At 39.4% G+C, this 26,381-nt stretch overlaps 1 protein-coding gene across 1 annotated transcript in view; it reads right to left on the minus strand.

The window, feature by feature from the left end:
- LOC122804911 (sterol 26-hydroxylase, mitochondrial-like) overlaps window positions 1–26,381 on the minus strand; it is a 755,523-nt gene that overhangs the window by 252,277 nt on the left and 476,865 nt on the right. Inside the window, exon 5 of the mRNA XM_044075121.1 lies at window positions 6,539–6,702. Coding sequence (XP_043931056.1) covers window positions 6,539–6,702 — 164 coding nt within the window. The remainder of the gene's footprint in view (window positions 1–6,538; window positions 6,703–26,381) is intronic.

Genomic DNA, 26,381 nt, shown 5'->3' on the forward strand with positions numbered 1-26,381 from the left:
TACATTACATTACATTTACATTAAAAGGGTTGTGGTCTGCACTGTTGTAGCAGGACAGGTAGCTAACATCCTTGGGAATTGCTAATTGAAGGCTCAGTGTCTGTTATTTTAAAAGTGTATTAGTTCTGGTTTAAGCACTTGGGCTTCAGGCCAGTTATTTTACATTAAGAAGGTTTGTGGTCTGCACTCTTGTGGGAGGAGAGGCCATGTTCTGCCCTTCTGAACTGGGAATTTCTGGTTAAAGGCTTATTGTGCCTGCTTATTTGAACTGTTTCATTCTGAAATTGATGCACCTTGTTTGCTGTAGCATAGACTAGATTCAGGCCTGCTGAATCTAGCTTTGTTTGTATAACTTGAGCACTAATCCAGGCCATCTTTTTTGGAGAAGGTTCCCCTGCATCCTAGTGACAGAAGTGTGCAGTTAGAACTCATCTGATTGAAGACTGATGGAACAAGGCTCAGTTTTGAGCTTTTTTACTGGTTAATTGGGTAACTTGTTTAAATCAGTTTGCTTGTTTTCTATTATAGAAAAAATGCACTTTATTTATCTTTTTTACTGTATTTGTGCTTCTTCCTACCTTATTACTTTATTTTGCTTTTGCTGCCTGTTCTTAAAAGTACTTAATTGCATTTATTCTGCTGCATTTATTACTGTTTGTTAGTAGCCAGATTAAATTGTAACTGTTATGCTAAATCTTTGGTATAAACACTTGGGCTTCAGACCAGTTGTTTTACATTAAGAAGGTTTGCAGTCTGCACTGTTGTGGCAGGACAAGTAGCTTACATCCTTCTAAGTTGGGAGTTGCTGACTGAAGGCTAACTGTCTGTTATTCTAAAAGTGTATTAGTTCTGGTTTAAGCACCTGGGCTTCAGGACAGTTATTTTACATTAAGAAGGTGTGGTCTGCACTCTTGTGGGAGGAGAGGGTAGATTCCACCCTTCTGAGCTGGGAGTTTGTGGTTAAAGGCTTATTATGCCTGCTTATTTGAACTGTTTCTTTCTGAAATTGGTATGCCTTGTTTGCTGTAGCATAGACTAAATTCAGACCTGCTGAATCTAGCTTTGTTTGTATAACTTGAGCACTAATCCAGGCCATCTTTTTTGGAGAAGGTTCTCCTTACACTCTAGCGGCAGGAGTGTGCAGTTAGAACTTGTCTGATCGAAGACTGTTGGAATGGGGCTCAGTTTTTAGATTGTTATTGGTTAATTGGTTAATTTGTTTAAATCAGTTTGCTCAATTGCTACTGTGATATTTAAAAAAATACACTTTATGCAGCATGGCTTAGCTAGGGTTAAACTATTCCCAGTGCCATAAAGTCTGCCCTTCAAATTTTCTCTTAGAACTAGCCATTTTATTTAGTTTTAGCAGATATATATGTTTCTTTGAGATCAGCACTTGTTCAGAACTCATTGTAAGCACTAAATAAGCTACAAATTACTACAGCACTCAACTTTCCTCACTCATCTAGAGGAAAGCAGTTTTTAGTGCTTAATAAATAAGCACCTATCCAGGCATGTCTAAGGGTGAGCTCCCCGTGTTTTCTCCTGTCTACCTGATGACTCTGGGCATCTTGGGGCAATGCAGCAATTGATTAATGTACACAGACAACCCTCTCTTCCTACCATCCAACACTACAACCTATGAGAGATGCACTTATATAGCCAAACTGCAAGCAAAGCTCTCTTCACCCAAGACTGGACTAGACAGTTAAAAGGAGAAGGTAAACACCACACCACACTCATCACATAGTCCCTCAAAACCAACACCACCAAAGCACACATATAGAAACACAAAACACACACCTACATTCACAGAGGCTCTCAATAAAAATCTGCTCAAGCAACAGAGACCTCCAAAGGAGAAACACAAGCAACCTCCACCTCCCAACACAACCCAAATGACACATAGCCCACAAACTAAGTGTGCCACTCACCCACAGCCCATAAGGCATAACAACATGCCCAACACTCTATTCATAGGTGACTCAGGCACACTGATGTTTCCACTCACCAGGGTAAACAAGGAGAAAGTTACTGTCAGCTCCCTGTCGGGTGCCAGGATCCACCACATAATGCACACACTCAGTTCACTCCACAATAAGTACAAATATGACTCTGTCATTGTCCATGTTGGTGTGAATGACCTGAGATGTAACTCTCTGAACTACATGAAAAGAGACAAGGAGGAGTTCTCTGATCTTGTATCCCAGGCAGGTATGACCCTAGCCATGAGTAGCATCCTGCCATCACCCAGAATGATACCACAGTACAAGGATAAAATGATTGACTTCAACAATTAGCTAAGCTTCTGGTGTTATTCTAAGGGAATCCAGTATCTGTCTGCCTGGGATGACATGATCTACAGAGAACGATGCTTTGCCAGATATGGCCTGCAACTGTCGCCTTTGGGATTCCGGATACTTGCTAAGGCTCTTGTCACCCCTATAGTGACTTTTTAGGCAAGGTTCAAATTACAAATTCACCACTGTAACAGGTACAAACAAGCAAAATCTGAGGGTAATGCTACTCAATGTTAGAAGTCTAAACCTCAAAATGCACGCATTCGAGGCACTCCTTAAAATGGAGAACATCAACATCTGTGCAGTGACAGAGACCTGGTTCAAGGCTGCAGAGCGCACCCCTGCATTACCAGGCTATAATTCATACCACACCTTTTGGCCAATTAACCTGGACTGAAACACTACAGGCAGAGATGTGCCCATATTCATTAAGGATATCCACACCTCCAGGCTATTTGCTCAGCATAATGCATCCAAGATTATCCAAGTGCAACTAACTCTGGGCAAGACCGCAATCCAAATTGTAGCTTGCTACAGATCCCCCACCATGCCCCAGGATTCCCACTCCTCATTTCTTGATACACTGGAAATTATTAGGGTACAACCCAACATCCTAATAACACCCTAATAATGGGCGATTTCAGCTACCCCACAATTAACTGGGAAAACTACTCAGGTACCAACTCTTTTGGTCAACGTTTTCTGGAATTTATAATCCAATGCTTTGGATCAACTTATCAACACCCCCACCAGAAGCAGCAATATCCTAGACCTGGTCATTACCAACATGAGCGACCGGTGTTCCAAACCAGAGGTCAATTCATCATTGTTCAGATCCGACCACAAGCTAATCACCCTAGACAACCACATCCCGCCCCCACCCCACATTAGGGAAACCAATGTAAAAAATTTCTCCAAAGCCAGCTTCACACTTCTCAAGTCAGTAGTGGCAAACTTCATGACACTCATGCAGACAGACAATAGAGGTACGACTGTTGAATCCTACACAAATGCACTTTATAAGCACTTACATGAGTGCATGGATTGTGCTATCCCTAACAGAACCAAGATGCTATCCTCCAAAAAAGGAAGCCAATCTAGTGGTCCCCCGTCATAAACAAACTCTACATCAGTAGAAGGAAACTGTTGCAAAAAAGAGTAAAATCGCATGATTGGATGAACTCTCTGGTCAGCCACAGTAAGAAGCTGAGATCCCTCATAAAATCCTCCAAAGCTAGTTACGAAAACAAAATTGCCACTGATTCTAAAGACAACCACAAAGCATTCTAAGGCTATGTCAAGAATCTCAATGGCAACACTCAGATCTGCTCTGAGTTACAGCACAATGGCACTAAGTATACAGAACCAACTGATATTGCCAACATCCTGGCAGATAGGTTCAGTCCTAACTTTACCCCCCCTCTCACCCCCTAAAGGGCCCATCTCTATACTGGAAGAATGCAAAGTTCCTGTAATCATGGCTGCACAGGTAAAATCCACACTCTCCAAAGCCAAAAACACAGCATCCATTGGACTTGACACCATCCCAGGCTGTGTTCTACATGAACTACAGAATGAACTGGCACCCTACCTAAGTACCATGTTCAATCATAGCCTCACCTCAGGCTTCCTGCTCACTGTATGGTGCACAGAGATGGTTATCCCACTCCACAAAGGGGGAGCCACCAGGGACCCAAGGAACTACCGCCCTATTAGCCTAATGAGCCTGGCCTGCAAGGCCATGGAGTGTATCATCATGGAACTTATAAACAAAGACCCAAACTTGGGACCCCACCCAGTTCAGGTTTTCAAAAGGCAGATCATGTCTCCTAAACCTGACAGACTTCATTGAAGCAGTCACCAAAGCCGAAGATGAGGGTAAGGTGGTTCACACAGCCTATCTAGGTCTCACTAAGGCTTTCAACACCATCCCCCACTCTGGAATTATAGATAAACTCACTAAACTAGGTATAAATCCCTATGTCACAAGATGGTTTGCCAACTGGCTCACTGACAGAACCCACACTGTGAAAGTGACAGACTCTAAATCGACTTCAGACCAGTGACAAGTGGAGTACCACAGGGTTCAGTCCTGGGTACTCTCCTGTTTGTTATCTACTTCTCTGAAGTACAGGCTAACACAGAAGGTCTTTGGTTAATACTCGCAGGTGACTGCAAACTAGGAGCCATTATCAAAGCTCCTAATGATGTGGACCTCCTACAAAAGGGCGTCAATGAGACAGATGCCTGGTGTCAAAGCCTTGGCCTCAATCTCAATGCCAAAAAGTGCACTGTCATCCCCTTTGGTAAAAACTCTGTACCCATGAACTACCATATAGGCGCTAGTCTACTTAACACCAAAAGTATGATAAGAGACCTTGGGACACAGATGAACAGTAGTCTCTCCTTTGAAAATCACATCACCACAGTAGTCATGAAATCCTTCTACGTGACACACCTCATCACAAAAGGTTTCTCATCCAGGAAAAAAGAGGTCATTGTTCCCCTCTACTCATCACTAATTAGACCATTATAGAGTACAACACCCCTTTTGGTATGTACCTCACAAGACATGTACAACAACTGGAAAGGACACAGAAATACCTCACAAAGAGGATTACCGGACTCAAACAGATGCCCTACGCAGACCGTCTCAAAAAACTCCAGCTTTACTCCATTGCATATCACCTACTCAGAGGCGATCTCTGCCTAACATGCAAAGCTATGTCAAACCCAGAGCTGTTGGACATGCTCCACTTAAAGAAATCCCAATCCCTCCTAGCTACATGCTCTAGGGACTTAAACCTTGTCACCACAATAAACAAAACATGCTGGAGGGATAGATTCCTGTTCCAGAGACTTCCCATACTCTGGAACAAACTACCAATCTACATCAAACAAAGTTTTTCATTAGCACTCTTCAAGAAAAATCTTGATGATCGGATGGGAAATAAGAAATTCACCCTGTGGATCACTTCTGTGGCTCTGCTCGACAGGGGCAGAGGAAAATAATTTTATTGGGTGGCGAAAGCCAGGGTACCTTTTTGGCTAGGCTAATATAGGCCCTAAGGCAAATAGCCTATTACCTACCTATGAACCTATGAAGGTGTTTCACATAACACCAGGGATTATGAGTAAGGGGAGGAGACTGAGCACTGGATCCAGAAGCTTGAAAGTGGCTGAAGTCATGGAAGGATTGAAAGAGACAACACAGATCTACTGTTATGGTAAGTACATAACTTTCATTTATCCTTTAATCAAGCCTTATTTTCATTTCTTATATTAAATCTTTGTACCCAAACAACTTCATTCAGTACAATAATTGTGCAATCTCCATGCGTTGTGCACATTTCTAATCCTCCAGTGACTGAGCTGCTCCATCTGAAATCACAATATTTAATGAGAGGCTCTTCTAAATTAATATGCAACTCGTGTCCAAGTTAAAAAAAAAGTAAAAAAAAAAAAAAACACTGTTATAAAGCAATAGCTACATTTAGCCAAAATGTGTTGTTTGCTGACATACGTTTTTCTTTTTTTTTCAGTTTAAACAGTAACTGTACTGCTGCACTATATTTCAAAACTCAGAGGAGTACACTTTTGGATGTATCTAGTTGTAGCCCAGTTTGTGTAAGTGAAATGAGTATTCAGATGCTAAAAGTAATAAATGCTCCAGCCACTGAATAGGATATGAACAAATAACAGATTTGACACTCTCAGGAGCTTGTTTGTTACAATCCCATGTGTTATGTGTATGTAACTTTATACACAGCAGTTATGTTTCCAGTGCCCATGTCATCTCTGAAAGCAAGCGTCATCTGCACAAAAAAATCATCACATTGTAAGAAATACAAACATCGAGTTTACATTTTATGTTCATTTCTGAGTTGCTAGAAACTGCTCATAACCACACTCTATTTGCCTTTACAAGTAAACATTAATGATGGCTCACAGTATGTAATGGGACATGCATTTGCACATTAGAGCTCATGTTAAATGTAAATACTGATATTAAAAGAGGCACTGAGGGATCCCTTCCCACATCTCAGTTTGGTGTACAAACACAAATCATTCATTCAACAGCTTTAGTAAAGTATAGTGATATAGGAATTTAAATGGTTAACTGGAAGTAAGGAAGACTGACATTATTGCTGTATTCCTGCCACTGTTTAAATATCACTATTGGCAGCTTGCATTCAGAACTGCAGTTGGCGAGCTGCCCCGGTACTTTTTTGACTTACCGTGTCCACTCCTCCCAGAAGCAGCTCAGTCAAGACTGTGTAAATCTCCTTCAAAGAAAGCTTATTAGATGACAATAGGAATGTAAGGAACTCCCCTTCTACTGACTCTCCATTCTGCACCATCTTATCCAACGATTTTAGTTTTGCATCAACCAACTTTTTTGCTGCAAGAAATGTACAAAACAGCAACTCAGTGAAATGTATCCATTAATAAGCAGGCAAGTTTAAACTAAATTTAGATGTATAGAACTATAGCTCTTCCTTCCAGAAAGCAGATATGCTGTGGTGTCATGCATTCATGCAAAGAAAATAATTGAACTAACTAAAGAACATTGTCTTTAATAAAATTAATGTCAGGGTCCTTCTTTCCAGTGACTATATCAAACCCTCTGGATTATGTCTCTGACCCTGAAACTACCTTTAAACCCATTCATCTTTTACTCACTGGCATGGGCTGTGAATAGGAATCCTGGTAAATCAGGTACCTGACACATGATGGATCAGACTGTTTTGAGCAGGGGCTTTGCTGGTTCTCCTTCTGCTGTTTCTTTCGCCACTAGTAAAGTACATGATCTCTTCAGCCATCTTCATACCCAAATTCATCCCAGAAGCTTTTTTCTCCAAAATATCAAACTGCTACGAAGAAAGATCCCACCCGATGCCTACCTTATGCTGATGAGTTTTCTCCTGCTTTCTCATGAAGTGCACTCTGCTTCTTGTCCTGTTCCTTTGTCATGTATTCAGCCTATCAGTCTCTAAATTAATGCTTTCACAAGTCTGGAAACCAATACTGCCACTCTCCTATTAAAGTAAGAGATCCTATATCCAAAAACAGGCATATCTCTCTTCTCCCTCTACTGTTTAAACTACTCATCAGCCTATGCCAGAAAGGAGCACATTCAAATGTAGCTTCCTTTTTGGTAAACAACATGGCTTTAATTAAGGCCAGAGAAGCTTAACGACAATGCTATCACCTATTGACATCAGTCATAACAATATGGATGAAGGTAATTTTGCTGGGGCTATATTTATTTGTGGCACTTTGACCTTTGTCCTTATTCTACATGATCTAGAACTGTCTGATTTGAACTATCCAGCCAGTGACAGCATTACAGGGGCGCATGTGCCCTCACAAGTGAAACTGCATGCCCCCCCCCCCCCCCCCGAGTGCCCCAGTCCCTGGAAAAAAAAGCATGAATTACATGCTGGCCATCTATCTGATCTCCAGTTCATGGCCAGTTATTGCTCTCTTATAACTCATCATGATGCCAATAGGTGCTGCTGCTCTTAGTGACTCACTGATGACTGCTGCTATTTGTCTTCTTAGGACAGCCTGAGTATCGCTGATAAGAAAACAATTAGTGGAGGAACAGACGGAGTTTGCACATGCATGCTACCCACAGCTTTCTGTTTTTTTTTTTTTTTTGTATAGGCAGAGGCAGGGTGCATGACTGATTATATACAAATATATATCTTCTTCTTCTTTCGGCTTTTTCCCGGTTAGGGGTCGCCACAGCGGATGTATGTTCCTAGGGAAATGCAAGATAAGGCACTGACAGTAACATTTTAAGGTATGCATTCCCAATAAGTAGTGATACCTTTGTTTGTGTTCTTTTATTGTGACAATAAATGCAGGTCAAATACCTCTCAGGTGCCTCTGATTTCAAAGAATATCCTTGATTGTGCCACATGTTTTTGTTGTGACCCTTGTTAAATTTTTGATGTTCTGGTAAATCACTGAAGACTGCAGTTACTCAATAACAGTAGTTATGATAGTTTCACACTTCTGTTTATTAAAAAATACATGTTTATGCAAAAACTGTTGTTCTATTATCTTTTTAAGTGAAAGGAGTAATATTTAAAATGCGTCCCTGATTTTGACCCCCCCCCCATCCCATTATTGTTGGGTTTCTTCAGAATTCTTGTGTAAAGGAATGGTAAGGCAGGTGGTGATTGTTTTTTTTTTTTTTTTTTCACTTCCTGATGAAAGTCTCACTAAAACTTATGCTTTGTGTTCATTTTTGTAAAGAAACACCTTGGGGCATTGACAGGTATACAGGTATTTAACATCACTTGTCATTTAATCTGGATGATTCAGCAAGTCACCTTGCTTGATCTGTGATGCTGTTTGCATATATAAATTGTCTTTGCAGAGACCAAATTTAGGAAGGTCAGAGCAGAATGTCCTGATTTTTGCATCGCTTCTGTTCTTCATAAAATTTGTAGTTTTATTTATAGCATTTGCAAAGACTAAATTGACAATCATTTGAGTTTCAGTCTGATAACACAAAACCTTTTATTCTAGCAGTTTTCGAAGTTTATAAAAGCAGTATTTAAAATATGTCCCTATGGGCCTTTGTCCCCACTGATAATTATGGCTTCATCTTGTGATTTCTTGGGCGAGCAGCACCACCACTCCTTACCTGTGATAAACCGCTATCCATGTGCTAGCATTAAAACTCACTGCTAGCACGTGGGCTGAGAGGTATGCTTGGCATCAGTGGTGCGTGGTACATCATCCTAGCTTGAGAAGTTGAGATGATCATGAGAACAGCTGGTTTTTAACAGATTAATTATTTAAAGTTGTCTTTTTTTAAAGAAAATTTGATGATGTCCATATTATATCACAAATAAAGTTTTAAGTAATTTGACACTGAAAAGACTTAATTTGAATTACTATCTTTTAAGAAGAGCCTCTGTAATTTACAAAATAATCTTGCAGTAGGACATTTATATAGATTTTAATGAATCTCTTACTGAAATTTTACAAGGGTGTTAGTATGAAATGTTATTCTTTTTTAAACATGTCAGAGATATCTCAGATATTCCCTACCAGCAAAAACAGATGATCTGGGCCACGTGGCTGATGAAAAAACAATAGTTTAATAAAATGCAGTAGGTTAGCGCTTTCAGGTTTAAAAAAAAACCCTTCTTCAGGCAACATACAAAAGTTTTAAACACCTTTTACAATACATAACAGCCAATCAAAGACTCAATAAAAAGCCCTCCTCTTTTTTTAAAAGGGCTTGATAGGAATAACACCATACAAGCCAGGTGCTCTATCAGCACACAGATTGATTATCCTTCTAGTTTCACTGCATTCTGTTATATTCTCAAATCACCCCCCTCCTGGTTGGATGAATAAACTGCAAAACCATAAAAGAAAATACATGCCCAGGGTACTGCTTCACATGCTGATACAGGGCATTGTGTATTGGCTGTATGTATAGCTGACATATGCTGTAACACCCTATATTTCAATCTGCAGTTTGTTTTACCAACATAAAATGAACAACATTGCATACAGTCAGACAAGTGTATAATATTGCTGGTCAAACAGTCAGCATGTTGTTTCAATGAATAGCTCTTTCCAGACACTGGATGAATGAATGTGTAGTTATGTCTAATATACTGGCAAGCATTGCAATGTCTACAGGGGAATGTCCCTTGTCGCCCCATAACATGTTTCCTAAGCCCCTGTTGGTCTGTAGAAAGCAAATTCTTTAAATTCTTACTACATTTAAAACAAAATATGGGTTCCTGAGTTATTAATGCCTTCACTCTATCATCAATTAACAAGATTTTCCAGTTTTGGCAAATAATGTCACAAATTCCCCCCACATTGTTACTATAATTCAAAGTAACTCGAAGGGGCTGCCTGATTAAATCAGTCTCCCTGTCATTCACCTGTACATTTCCAGAAAACCAAGGTTTTGCCTTATTCAATCTCTCTTCTTTATTTTTATTAAATGACCACTGTATTATGTTCTGATTATATCCCCTTGCTTTTAAGTTCACCATCAATTCTGCAGACTTCTTTCTATATGTCTCATCATTAGTACATAACCTAGATGTTTGAAAAAACTTTCCCTGAGCAATATTATTAAATGTATATCTGGAGTGCATACTAGCATAAGCTAGGAGAGTATTTCTCCGGCATTCTTTCCTGTATAACACAGTCTCAATCCATTGCTCTGTGTTTTCCATCACTCGAACATCTAAGAAATATATGGTTGTATCCAAGAGTGAAATACTAAATCTCAAAAAATCAGTGGTGCTTTCCAGGTAGGTAACAAGCTCATAAAGCTGTTCCTGTGTCCCTGTCCAAAGCAGGAAGACATCATCCACTAAATGGACATAATAACTCAGGTACCCACTCCATAAATGGTTTGCCTTGAATATTGCTTCATCCGCTCAATATGCCAACACTATGCTGGCATATGAGTTTGCGCAGGGGGTGCCCATGGCCACCCCCCTGCTCTGTCAATAGAAGCAATTATGATACGTACAAATATTGTTGCGCAACACACCGTCTAACAGTAAACATACACTGTCAATGTCAGTTTGATTCAAGATTTGTGCTTGTTGCAAAAAAGGCCTCAATGGCCATCAAGCCATATTCTTTTGTAATTACTGTGAACAAACTGTTTATATCCAGGGTTACTAACAAATAATCCATACAGTCAGCACTGGGACCTAAGTGATTGTGTAAAGACTGCAAAAAATTGAGCTGTGCCCTTTAATATTCTAGGTACAGAAACCAAACACTTTCTTAGATGAGCCTCTACCATATAGAAACATGTTCAGTAGCCCACCCACTTCCAGATACAACTGGACGTAATGATGGGTTCCTGGGATCTTTAGGTATTTTTGGTAAAGCTTTGAACATTGGAACAACAGGATAGTCAATCAATATAAACTTTAAAAAAATCTTCATTAATACGGTTGCTAAACCTTAAGTTAGAAATCTCATGCTTAACTTTACCAATACTCCTATTAATATCAACTGGTGTTAACTGTTGATAAGTATTTGAGTCCCTTAACAAAATGAGAACACTGTTATGATAGAATTCACTGTTTATGACTATAACCTCCCCTCCCTTGTCAGCAGGTTTTATCATGGTATTCTTATTCTCTATAAATGTCCTTAATGTTTGGTGTTGCTCCCAGTTCATGTTATGAAAAACATGCTTATTTTCTGTGTTCAAAAACTTAAAAATATCATCTTCACAAGTTTTTATAAAAGTTTCAACCACTTGACTGACAGGGAGGTTAAATGTACTTGGTTGCCTAAGAATACAGTCCATAGGAACAGATTCTCTACCATAAGTACGTTTCAATTCAACATTTCTGGCAAACATTCTCAAATCTAACACAGTCACTAAATCTTGACCATATACTTGGAACAAATGTAAGTCCCTTGTTCAAAACATAATTTTCAGCATCAGATAAAATGTAATCAGAAATATTATATACATTACAGTCGCTATTGCCATTGGCAGTCACATGCATGTTTTTCACCTCTTTGCATTGCGATTCAAGGAACGACCTCTGTTCAGGTTCTCTTTCTTCTTCACAGGTACAGGTAAAGCATGAAAAGAGGAACTCATGGTTTTTGTTTGAGCTCCCAGCACATTAATACTATTTAGCACTATTTGTGTGGTGTTAGGAGTTCCTTGTGGCATTGTCTGCTGCTGGTTAATCACCTCCACAGTAGAGTCTTGCCTAGGTGCTGTGTTGACGTTTGATGATGTCATCACTTCCATCCTGATCCCTTTATCAGCTCCATTACCTCTTACACCTGAATTTAAGGTGGAATGTTCATTAATCTGCAAGTTAGACATCACAGAAGGCTGATTCCATGGAGGGAACATCCCTTGGCCATGTGAAAATATGCCCCTGAACAAAATCCTTATAGTCTCTTGAATTTTTTTTTTCATTTTAATATGTTGCAATTTGGAATCATAAGCTGTCACAGCACAATGTAGGTCATTGAGCTTAACTTGGTGATATTCCTCCTTAAATTGCGGTTCTGTCTGTCTATGCTGTAATTCAACTGAACTCACTAGATCTTTCTCCATAGGTAAGAAATAAATCTATCAACAATTTCATGGAAGCAAATCTAGTGCCCAGATTAATCTACTGCCATTTGGCCAACAAGGTAGGCTACAGTTCCCCATATGTGGGCATGCAGACCACAGTCATGCCTCTAGGAATGATTTTATGAAGCAAACATGCCTCAAAATGCAGTCTTTGCTACTGTAGACACTTCAGCTGATACAAGTCTTTTTTCTAAAGCTTTCAGTTGTTCCAAAAAAGAGACATCGCTCTCTAGCTCTTCATTATTCCTCAAAGGGGCCACAGTTATGTTGGCCAAATTTAAGTTCAACAATGGATTATTATCAGTGGCAATAAGTTGCTTCATTCTCTCTCTACTTACTTTGGCAGCAGCAGACAGTACTGGACAATGGCTCAACTCAATGTCCTCAAGATATTTTTCAGCCATGTGCGCGAAGATGACACAATATCAGAAACAGCCAAAAAACACAATTGTAGACTTTGCACTTAAGGTCCAGCTTCACAGCAAATTCCAACAGCAAAAATAGATGATCTGAACCACCAGGCTGATGAAAAAACAGTAGTTTAATAAAATGCAGTAGGTTAACGCTTTCAGGTTTAAAAACCCTTCTTCAGACAACATATAAAATTTTTGAACACTTTTTAAAATACATAACAGCCAGTCAAAGACTCAATAAAAAGCCCTCCTCTTTTTTTCAGTTGCAATGGGAAGCCGTCCATGAGTCCATGTTCATATACTTGCGTTATTAGTTCCATGTACATACTCTGCACTAATTCTACTAATGTTTCCTTGAATTCAAACCATTGCAGTAATGCTAAGATCAACTTTTTTGGGACATTGTCATAGGTTTCCTCCAAGTCTAGGAACACTTGGACTCTCTCTCTTCATCTCAACGTCTCAAGCTCCTTCTTCGCTGTAATAAATTGAGATTACCCTACTGTAACGTAATTAGCTGGAAACACTGTATGCAATGAGACTGAGAAACGACAGTCTTAATTACCTAAGCTCATACTGAACAGGTGCCAGTCTCTCCTTTATGGACCAAGTCTTGTGCATGTTTCCGAATGAATTCTCCAAACACAGTAGTTCAATTTTTATTACATGTTCACAATATCCAAATACTGTCTTCATTAACAGTACTGATAAACAATTTAAGTTGTTGCACATTATATTCTGATTGTCCTGAACAACATAAACTGACATAGTCTCTAGATTCATAGGTTCATAGGTAGGTACTAGGCTATTGGCCCTAGGGCCTATATAAGTCTAGCCAAAAATGTACCCTGGCATTCGCCACCCAAGAAAATTATTTTCCCATGCCCCTGTCAAGCAGAGCCACAGAAGTGATCCCTGGGGTGAATTTCCTATTTCCCATCCAATCATCAAGATTTTTCTTGAAGAGTGTAAATGAGGAGCTCTGTTTGACATAGATAGGTAGTCTGTTTCAGAGTATGGGAAGTCTCTGGGACAGGAATATATCCCTCCAGCATGTTCTGTTTATTGTGGTGACAAGGTTTAGGTCCCAAGAGTGTGTAGCTCAGAGGTATTGGGATTTCTTTAAGTGGAGCATGTCCAACAGCTCTGGGTTTGACATAGCTTTGTATGTTAGGCGGAGATCGCCTCTGAGTAGGCGATATGCAACGGAATAAAGCTGGAGTTTTTTGAGACGGTCTGCGTAGGGCATCTGTTTGAGGTCAGTAATAATCTTTGTGATTGAAAGAATGGTACTGTGCCCCAGCAAGGAAAGGAACCTGCAGCAGTCACTGTATCTGGCATCATTTGGGCCTGCAGGTACTTGTACAGATTCTTTTTTTCAGTTGTGGTGAATTTCATCATTTCACAATCTTATAACCTTATTTTTGGAATACCATGGGGATAACTCATAAGCCCATTCCTCTTCACTGTGTACATTTATTCTTTTATAGATGATTTTGCTGAGATATGTGCTGATGCTTTTTTTATTAACAGTTTATTTACGTGCAGCTGCAGTTGACATAGTCCTGAGTTCTGACCTTTGTTCACTTTTATATGCTTCAGCATCCTACTTGAGTCAGTATTTGCTCAGAGTTTTGTTGCTTGCTTCTTTATAGAGCTAGAGTTATAACTTGCTTATTAACAAGTTCTGGTTGGTCAAAGGTTAGTTCATTTCAAAAAATGAGTGACATTAGCATTACATTGGTTGTCAGTGATGATTCTTTCTTTGAAATGAATCCACAAAATGAGAATAATAAAGCTTGTGGCTGAGGGAGCTAAATTCAGATGCACCAGTATATGCAGTCTAAGAATAAATGCTTTCATTCTGTAATTTACAGGATATTCTGACTGGGCAAGTGTAACATGAACTTTTCGGTAGCATTGTTACCTGGAACTTTTTTTTACAGAAAATGAAGGAATTCTTAAATACATCAGTATTATATATTTATAATGACTTTCTGCACTGTAGTCATTTGCAGAATGGCAATATAACTGCACTTTTCTTTCCTTTCCAGACACAACCCTCAAAAAACAGATTGGCATGTTGCCAGCTTCCATAGCCATCTTCTCATACTGTTTATAGGTTCTTAGGTTAATAGGTGTGTACACGGCTAATTACAAGGGCCTTTTTACACCTAGCAATGATATATATATATATATATATATATATATATATATATATATATATATATATATATAATAAATCCTAAGTCACTTACAAGTTCTGGCACTCTTGATAAGTGTAAGCAGGGACTTAGGACCTGAAATATTTACAAGCAGGAGCCTTACAGGCTGTTTCAATAATGAATCATGCTATGGAGTAACTCTATATTAGTCAATCCTATTTAAATATATTAGCTACCTCCTAGCAGTAGTCTGCCCTAGGTTAATATTTTAAAAATATGCCTTATCTAGCTTAACATTTTTCCACTTCAACTTTGGGTTTTCACACTGTTGTATTACTTTTCTGAGATCTGCTGCAGATTATGGACCTCTCTGTAGTCTCTCCATGGCATGCCATTTCTTGGTGTTAGCCATAACATGTACTTAATTGTGCTGTGCCCTTCCATGAGGTTAGCAAAGATTACACTATAATTCATACGGGGCAATACTTGGCAACAATCTCATGAAATGACATTACTTTTATATTTGCTGCCTGAATTATGACCCTCCATAACGATTATGTGCACGTCTAGTCAGCAGACTATCAGTCCCATACTGACCACTGGATTTAAAAGTTTTAATGCAGAAATTTGCTGAATATTTACTAAAACCCAATTGCACATACCTTCCATGCAATCCTGGTTGCACCAAAAGTCCAGTTACAATTTTTTAGCTAGGCAGTTTTGCAAACCAAATATGCTTGTTCTCAATATGTAGCCTTAGGATGTGCCCTAGATTTAAAAAAGATCAGATCACTAGTCTTTGAGGAAATGTACATCTATTTTTTCAGAACTCATCGTTTGATCATAGTACAATAGGAATCTGCCTTTTCACTGCTGCATGTTTTGGATAATGGTGTGTGTGTGTGTGTGTGTGTGTGTGTGTGTGTGTGTGTGTGTGTGTGTGTGTGTGTGTGTGTGTGTGTGTGTGTGTGTGTGTGTGTGTGTGTGTGTGTGTGTGTATACACATATAATCCAAAAAAATGCAGTTAGCACTCCCAAAAAGACCAATAAATACAATCAAAGGTGCTATTGGCGAAAGAAATGGAGGAGCAAATGCTGAACTACTTGTAGTTTATTGCAAAACAGCAGTTAAAATACCATTACAATGGTATTTTAATTGCTGTTTTTCAATAAACTACGAGTGGTTCAGCATTCGCTCCTCTATTTCTTTCGCCAATAGCACCTTCGATTGTATGTATACACATATACATACACACACACACACACACACACACACACACATATATATATATATATATATATATATATATATATTTGTGAATTTTCAAGTTTCATGTACAGCTATAGGAAGGAGAAGCCTGGAGGGGCTATATTATTGAATATCTTAAATATGTCAGCTTGGCAACAGGACCAAATGTTAATAGCTTTCACTGGTGCATCTTTTCAAAAAATGAGATTTTTTTTTCTTTTGATTGTCAAGTTTCATGTAGATTTGTAGGAAGAAATAGTCCAGAGAGAATCCTGAATATGCAAGCTTGGCAGCAGAACAAACTGCTATTATTATCATCATCATCAGTGGTAGTAGTTTTTTTTTTTTTTTTTTTTTTTTTGCAATTCTGTCTACTATTATATCACTTTTATAATGTTTGATCAAGTTGCATAAAAGTACTGATTCTGTCCTAACAGCATATGCTCTGGCTCTGCAAATGTTTTTATCTGTAAGACAACAGAAAAATAAAAATGTGTAGCATTTCTCATAGCATTTCGTCTGATGAGTTAACTTTGTAAAGCAGTCTGAATGATGTGGAAAAGGTTCCTACTCAAGCAGTTTTTGGGTATAGGCTAAAGATTTTGAAATTAAAGGTAGAACCAGTAATATCCAACTACTGTACAACTAAGGTATTGATTGATCAATCAATCAAATCAACCAATCACAACTTTTATTTAAGTGCTTAATTCTAAGCAATTTACAATGTTTCTTCATCATTATGCAAATGGATAAAAAAGGAAAACTATATTTAAAACACAAACTGCAGCTTCATGTGGTACAAAATATTTTATGAAAGAGAACAAGCTAAAATAACTGAACATAAACATATAAATAAAAAAATTGGCATCTATCCAATGCCTGGAAAATTATTTTTCATGTCTAAATATATAGAACAAGCTCCAACTAAAAAAAGTAAATTAACTTTGAAATCCAATTTTAATTAAACATAAAATGCAAAGTATATGGCAATGTTTAAACTAAATCAAAAATTGAAGCACAGTAGCAATATAGGCAAACCATTACACCATAAAAGATCTCCATATCAAATCAGATAGCACACTGAATAACACCTTAACACTAAATCTATAATAGTCCCACCAGCTGTGAATATCCCATGTCACTCAAAACAAAGAGATGTTTTAAATACGGATTCCACAAAAGAGTCATTTTTCTAAGAAGCTAAGTAATCAAAGCAGCATCAAATATCACTAGTGAAAGCCAGTCTAACATAATCAAAGGGTGCTAAAACTCTCCCCAAATAAAATAAATCAAATATTCTTCCCCGTATCAGGAGAAACCAGTGTGCGAAAAGTACTGATGGGAGAAAGGTCAAAAATAGTACAATAATTTACAGTAGGGAGTCATAAAAAGAACAGTTCCATTTCATGAGCCAAGAGAGACACTCCATTAACCAAAATATCAGATAACAACAAAGTAATGACTCATCATACAGGTGAAGCAAAACTGTGATATAATGATTAACATGTTATAAGCACCGTATTTAATAATTTGTTTTATTTATTTTTTTAACTCATTAACACCTATGTGGTGTGGAATGTTGCACCTCTAGCATTGTACACATACCCTTGCATTGCAGGGCAGTTTCTGAAAAATCAACCTGAAAAGCATAAGTTAAACAAATGTAAATATTTTTTAACAAGTAAAGCGATTAAACTGTACAAATAGCAATGTAGTGCATGGAGCATGCTGATTACACTCCGATATTTGGAAAAAAAAGAAACCAGTTAAACGCCAGAATGTTGCATGACCCAACCTTAACAAATGTTCATTTAGTACACCTTGCAAAAGTTAAGATTGGGTCCCATGCTAGGCAATTAAAATCTGTTTGTACTGACTAACAAATGACAGAGGCAGAACAAAAGATTTATTTCAGCCTGACATCCAAACCCTTAATGTGTCCCTACCTTCTTGTAAAAAAAAAAAAAGAGGGGGGGGGTTGCTAGAATAACAGAATGTGTGTTCGCCTGCATAAACTAAAGCTTGCAAACACTGAAACTCAAATGTATGTCATTATTTGGTGATTTCAACAAGCCTCAGAGGTGTGTCGGAAAGTCCCACATTTTATAATGAGCAGACAAAAATACGAATCAATAATCTGGATGTCCTGTGAAAATCCAGACAGTTAAGTGATATGGGGGTAAGTGTAAATGTAACAGACTATGTTACACTACCTCTCTGACAACACTCACTAAGTGTTTTACAGCTCTGAGTCGGGGAAACACTTGGTGATTTTTTTTCCCCTTTAACCAGAAGTATATGGAGCAGATAAAGCTCCACACACCATGAAGACATGATCATCCCACCCATCAAGACTCCTTATTATATGTTTTCGATATGGACGCCAAGATTCACCTCAAGCTTCGCTCTTCAGGTAAATTTCTTGGCATCCTTGCCTTGAACACACAATAAGTGGGTTATGACTGGCAATATGATTATAATCCTCTATATTATTGGTAAGAAACATTCTTTCTAATGAAAACAGTGAAATCATAGTCTTTCTACAACTAGCATAATATACTATAATGTGTACAAACCCAGAGTTTTATTTTTGTTAAACTTTCACAAACAAATTGTTACATCTTGAAAACTCAGTCTAGAAATAGAATTAAAAGGATCATTATGGTCTTATAGGCAGCATTCTCATGCTCACAGCACTTGTAGACTGTAAGAGTGGAAGATGGAGGCAAATGCTGAACATTTTGAATGACAGCAGCTTTTTACCTTCGTCAAAGACAGTGTTTAGTTTGTCCATTTGAAATTTTACAGTGTTGCTCTTATCTTTTTACTTGCCAGAACTGCCAAACTTTGTTCTCCCCACTAAAGAGAAGGTATCTTCAAGCATTAGATTTTATGCTCCTTAGTTTGCTTACTCTTAACACCTTGACACTTCTCAGTCTGCTTACCTGTTAACACCTTAATGCTCCTCTTGCTCACCTTTTAATAACTTGATGCTCCTTAGTCTGCTCACCCTTAACTTGTTGACACTCCTCAATCTGCTCTCCTTTTAACACGTTGATGTTCCTCAGTTTACTCACCATTTAACACTTTGATGGTCTTTAGTTTGCTCTCCCTTAACACCTTGATGCTTTTAGATCTGTTTACCTTTTAACACCTTGATGCTCCTCAGTTTGCTCACCTTTTAACACTTTGATGGTCTTTAGTTTGCTCTCCCTTAACACCTTGATGCTTTTAGGTCTGTTTACCTTTTAACACCTTGATGATCCTCAGTTTGCTCACCTTTTAACACCTTGATGCTCCTTAGTCTGCTCAACAGAAACACTCTGGTGCTTCTATGTCTGATTACTTTTTAACACCTTGATGCTCCTCAGTTTGCTCAACTTTTAACACCCTGATGACCTTTACTCCTTGATGCTCCTCCTTTTTAAATTATGACATATTTTGTGAGTCGTAAATAGTAAGGTAATGCATCAGTATCAATATATGGTCAGTTAGTGATGAACAATACCTCAACACTGTATTAGTGTAATGTGCATTAACAGACAAGGTCTCGTCTTAGTTACTTTAATTATTTTTTTAAAGAGATGTAGCTCCTTCAACAGGCAGGAATAGTTATACTTAAATAAAGCAGTATGTTAATCATCACGACTTTCTTATGAGATTCTCTACAAATAGACTATGTGCCAGATGGGGCATTTACTAAATTAGACCTGTTGCAAATGAGGAGGCAAGGATTCATCATCATCATCATTAGCCCCCCTTTTTTTTCTACATGGGGTCGGGGTATCATATTAACTGTCGCCAACTCTCTCGATTCAGTGCCACACTCCTGCTTTCTTCAACACTCATGCCTGACTGTCACAAATCTTCTTTCATACAATCCATCCACCTCTTTGCTGGACGTCCTCGCTTCCTCTTACCTTCTTTCTGTCTGTCCCAAATCTTCCTCACCAGATTGTCTTCTGCTTTTTTACACATGTGCCCAATCCACCATAATCTGTTCTCTTTGATCTTTTCTGCAATTGGAGCTACTTTGGCTTCTGCTCTTATGTCCTCATGTCTTCATCTGTCCCACAGTGTGCATCCTACTACCTTTCTCAGGCACTTGATTTCTATCACCTCTAGCTTCTTCAGCTGTTCTGCCTTTACTGCCCAGGTTTCTGCGCCATACAGTAATACTGGTCACAACACTGGCTTGTACGCCTTACTTTTCAGCTTCGTTGGCATTCTTCTGTCATAGACTACACCTGATACTCTATGCCAGCTGGTTGCAGCACCTCTGAGTCTAGCTTTAACCTCTTCGTTCAGACTACCCTTCTCTTCAACCACACCTCCCAGACATTTGAAGCTGTTTACTTGTTCCACTGTCTTCCCTTCTATCTCTATTCTCAGCTTCTACTTCTTCGTACGGCTTTTCACAGTTAGGGGTCGCCACAGCGGAACTTCAGTCCACTAATGATTGTCAGTAGATTTTTAAGGTACCAAGGTGCCAGCCTGATGCCCAACCTTCAACAAAGGCACACCCATTCACATGTCTTTCTCCACTTGACTGCAGGGAGGACATGCAGACTTCACACAGAAGGCACTCCAACCGAGAATTGAATGGGAGAACCTCTTCCTGTGAGGCGACAACACTATTCTCAGCTTCTTCTGATTTCCCCAATTTGCTGCCATTACCACCGTCTTATCTGTGCTTAGTTTCATCCCATGTGCCTTCAGATTTGCATTCCTTCTCCTATCCTTTACGGAAGTTTTATCTCAGAGTCTGCCTGTACTGCCACATCATCTGCATTCAGCAGCTTTGTTGATCTGTCCCCATCCAACCTGTTTGCTAACGTAGTCTGGCACCAGTCTGAAAATCAGTGGGCTCAGAGCTGAACCCTAGTGTACACCCACTCCCACAGAGAACACCTCTGTGAGGCCGAACACTGTTCGTACTTGAGTCACTGGATCCCTGTACATAGCCTGCACTTATTCTACCAATGTTTCTGGGACTTCAAACCACCACAACAATGCCCAGATCAGCTTTCTTGGAACATTGTCATATACTTTCTCCAAGTCTAGGAATGCCCAATTGGACTCTCTCCTCATCTCTAGTTTCTTCTCAAGTATCTGTCTCAATGCAAACATTGGGTGAATGGTGCTGCATCCTGATCTGAATCTGATCTGCTTATTTCCCATCTTACATTCTACTACTCTGCATGTCCATTTGTCAATCATCCTCACCAGAACTTTCATGCAATGTGGTAGGAGTTTGATGCCTCTGTACTGCCCACAGTTGTTTGTTCTTGCACACTGGCATTAGGATGCTTGTTCTCCAGTCATCTGGGATGTGCCTTTCTCTTCACACTGCTATCAGTACCCTCAGGACCCATTTCTCCCCTATCTCACCCAGCATCTTTATCATATCTGCTGTGACCTCATCTGAGCCTGCTGCTTTCCCTGACTTCATCTTCCTTAGTGCTGTTCTTACTTCTTCTAAGGTGGGCTCCTCTTCTTCTCTTATCATAGGCTGTTTCTGGGGAAGTACAGCTTCTGTGGGGTTTTCTTCATGCAGAAGCTGCTGGAAATGCTCCTTCCATCTGCCTTTGATATCCTGTGGACTGGTGAGCAGGTTGTTGCTGGCATCCATTATGAAGGGTGTCCACTTATCTTCTTTATCTTTCTGTCTTTGCCTTGCAACCTGATATAGTTTTTTTGTGCCACTTACTGAGTCACTTTCCAAATGTTGGTCTTCAATGCCCTATTCTTTGCCATTGCAACTTCTTTCTTAGCATCTTTGTTAGCCAACCAGTAGTCCTTCCTAGCTTGGTCAGTCTTTTCTATCTCCCACTTCTTCCTGTACTCCTTTTTTTTTGATGACTTCCTGGACTTCTGTATTCCACCACCAACTTTCCTTATGTACCTTATTTCTATACCTGGCTCAGCCACATATTTTTTCTACAGTCTTAACACATGCTGTTTTAAGGTGCTGCCACTCTTCTTCAACTCCACCTATTTCTTCCTCTTCTTGGGGTGCTAGAGCCCTGAGTAATTCCTTGAACTGCTGTACTTTCCAGTCAACTTCAAGGTCTTCAGCTTGGTCTCTATTGACCTTAGAGCCTTCTCCGACCACTGCTTGCAGCTGATTGTAGCAACTAGTGGTTTATGCTGTGGGTCAACTGTTTCACTGGGGATGACTTTGCAATCATGGATTCTACCCCAGTGCCTTTTCCTTACTAAGAGGAAGTCTACTTGAGTTGCATGCTGGCTACTCTTGTACATGATCTTGTTACAGTCTCTATTTCTGAACCATGTGTTGGCTACTATCAAGCCATTTGCAAGACAGAATTCTAGAATGGCTTCTCCTTCTTTATTCCTGTTGCCCCATCCATGTGGACCAAGCCAGTCCTCATATCCTGTTCTGTCTGTTCCTATATGTGCATTCAGGGGGAGGCAAGGATTATTCTAAGGGAAATCACTTTTATCAAGTGTTGCTAATGGAACTCTTTTTAGACAAGCTACTGTCCTGCCTCAATGAATCCTTACACATTTAACCTCTGATCACAGCACACTGACATTTTTTTAAGGTATACTTTTATTATATAAAAGACTGTAGTAATAAATAATTACACAGATATGCATTTCTTAAATGATACACCCCTCACCTTTCTAACAGATAAAAGGCTAATGATTCCAGCATTACAAATATTATATATGTGGATCTAAATAATAATTCAATAAGTAAACCATACTACTGACACATGCCTTAAACGCCACATGCTGTTTTACATGTTGTCTGCCTGTATCTCTTCCTTCCACCTCTTCACCATTCTATCTGGTTTAACTAAACTTTTCAGGTATCTTCTGTAATTTGCACCAGCCAGTCCAATTCTCCCACATCCTTAGCACTGAAGCACAAAAAAAATGACTGTCTCTGTAAAATATTTCTGGACCCACAGTAGAAAGAGTAAAGCTGGATCTTTTTTCTTACAAACTGTAACAAGAAATGAAGTACAGCAGGGAATTAATTATATCTAACAACTGATTTTTCCAAGCAAAAGTCTTTTGTGAGTTATCTCAACAGAATCAACAAAGTGTTAATAATGATTCTAGAATCAGAGGTACTGCAGTCAACTGGCACAGGGTGTGAGGGTTAGTGTGAGACAGAAGAATACCACACATAGAGTGTCAGGGTAGTGTATGAGAGAAGAATGCCACACACAGATTGTTGGGGTACTGTATGAGGGAATACCACACACAGAGTGTTAGGGGTAGTGTATGAGAGAAGAATGCCACGCACAGAGTGTTATGGGTGGTGCATGAGAGAAGAATGCCACACACAGAGTGTTTAGTGTTGGGGTACTGTATGAGAGAAGAATGCCACATTAGTGTATGAGAGAAGAATGCCACGCACAGAGTGTTATGGGTGGTGCATGAGAGAAGAATGCCACACACATAGTGTTGGGGTACTGTATGAGAGAAGAATGCCACGCACAGAGTGTTATGGGTGGTGTATGAGAGAAGAATGCCACACACAGAGTGTTGGGGTAGTGTATTAGAGAAGAATGCCACACACAGTGTTAGGGGTAGTGTAAGAGAGAAGAATGCCACACAGAGTGTTAGGGTAGTGTACGAGAGACAAATGCCAGACACAGAGTGTCAGGGTAGTGTATGAGGGAAGAATGCCACACGCAGTGTGTCAGGGTAGTGTATGAGGGAAGAATGCCACACACAGTGTGTTAGGGTAGTGTGTGAGAGAAGAATGCTACACACTGTGTGTCGGGGTAGTGTATGAGATAACAATGCCACACACAGAGTGTCATGATAGTGTATGAGAGAACAATGCCACACACAGTGTGTCGGAAGAATGCCACACAAAGAGTGTCAGGGGTACTGTATGAGAGAAGAATGCCACACAAAAAGTGTTGGGGTAGTTTATCAGAGAAGAATGCCACACACAGAGTGTAAGGGGTCGTGTATAAGAGAAGAATGCCACACAAAGTGTGTCGGGGGTAGTGTATGAGAGAAGTATGCCACATACAGCATGTCAGGGTAGTGTATGAGAGATTAATGCCACACACAGTGTGTCAGGGTAGTGTGTGAGACAAGAATGCCATGCACAGAGTGTCTGGGTAGTGTATGAGAGAAGAATGCCACACACAGAGTGTCAGGGTTAGGGTATGAGAGAAGAAGGCCACATACATAGTGTTGAGGTAGTATATGAAAGATGAATGCCACACACAGAGTGTCGGGTAGTGTATAAGAGGAGAATGCCACACACATAGAGTGTTGGGGTAGTGTATGAGAGGAGAATGCCACACACAGAATGTCAGTAGTATTTTGTGATAGAAGAATGCCATACGCAGATTGTCTGGTAGCGTATGAGAGAAGAATGCCACACACAGAGTGGCAGGAGTAGTGTATGACAGAAGAATGCCACACAGAACTACTGTATGGTGCAGAATCCTGGGTAGTGAAGGCAGAGAGTTGTGGAAGCTAGAGGTGATGGAGATGAAGTGCCTGAGACAGTTGGTAAGATGCACACTGTGGGATAGATGAAAAAATAAGAACATCAGAGTAGAAGCCAAAGAAGCTCCAAATGAAGAAAAAGTCAAAAAGAGCAGATCAGGGTGGTTCAGACACGTGTGCAGAAAAGAAAAAGACAGTCTGTTGAAGATGATTTGGAACAGACAGGAAGAAGGCAAGAGGAAATGATGGCATCCAACAAAGAGGTGGATGGATTGTGTGACAGAAGACCTGCAACAGTCAGGCATAAGTGTCAAAGGAGATACGACTAGCATTGAACTGAGAGAGATAGTGAAGTTGACATGACACCCTGACTGCTTGTAGAAAATGGGAAAATGGGGGTTGATGATGATATGATAGTGGTGATGATGATGATTGCAATAGACAAGAAAGCCAAATGTGCTGTGCATGCATTTGGCTTAGGAGGTGATCGGTGAAAACACAAAATCACATTACCAAATGGAAGGAGATCCAGATTATGTTTGATTTCTCCAAAGAGTTATTCTTTCTAAGGCAAACATTTGATGAAATGAGAAAAGTGTTTAAAAGAAAGCATAATATCCAGCCATCTATACCTTTCCATCATAGCATCCTGGTAGGGCAGATACATATAAAAAAGTCTGATACTTTACAGTCAATACATAAAATATAAAATCCAAGTGTTCTAGAGTTAATTTAGTAAGATCACTTAAAGCAGCTGAATGAAGAGAGACAGTAGACTGGAATATCAGAAGAAGAAGGGAAGTTATCAGATGTTCTGTCCCTAAAAGATCCCAGTTTGTAAGAGGAAGAAGCATGGAAGAACAACAGATGTTCAGAAGGTCAAACAAACAACACAGAGAGTGGCTCATAGTTTCATACATGGTTAATAGGGATGCTATCAAGGAGACCATGGAAAGGCCTAGCCCCATTTCCCCAGAGCACTGTCTGGTTATGTAACTTGTTTAGAGTCACACAATAAGCAAATGGAGGCCTAGGAAAACAAGCTTTATACTACAAGAAGCAACTCATTAACAGCTCATAGCCTTAATCCTGTGTATTAACTGCCTGATTGAGAAGATGTGTGAAGACAGATAAAGTCAGCGGTAACAGCTAAGGCCAGTACTAATGAAACTGTATCTATGAGAATAATAAGCAACATAGACCAGCAATGTACTGACAGCAGCAATGAGGGCTGGAAAGCAAAAGCCTCAAGAAGTGCTTCTTGCCAGTAGCAGCAGCTATAAGTAAACATGCTGTGAAACAGAAGGTTACTGGAGAGGAAGCCTCAGTTATCTGTGCTAGACTAACTCAGTAATAAGGAGGAATGAAGACCCTGAAGCTCAGTGGGTAAAGGAAGGGGAAAGGTGGCAGGATTCACTGGTCTAGGTATGCAAACTAATCAGAGATGAGGAAGGTAGGTACCTACCATTTGCTTTTTGACTACTGATTACTGACTAAAGTGCAGTGCTCATACACACAGTATCTGCAACTCTTGAGTAGCAGACTGAGGGTGGCATACTAAAAATACCCCAACATAGTGCATTTCTTAATTAATAATAGGCATCTTGCAGAATTTGGCATTTGTCAGTTGACTGATTTTTTTTTTTTTTTTTTTTTTTTTTTTTTTTTTTTTTTTTTTTTTTT

This window comes from Protopterus annectens, chromosome 6.part0 (assembly GCF_019279795.1).
Source record: "Protopterus annectens isolate FY-2018-M chromosome 6.part0, PAN1.0, whole genome shotgun sequence".
Classification (NCBI taxonomy): Eukaryota; Metazoa; Chordata; order Ceratodontiformes; family Protopteridae; genus Protopterus; species Protopterus annectens.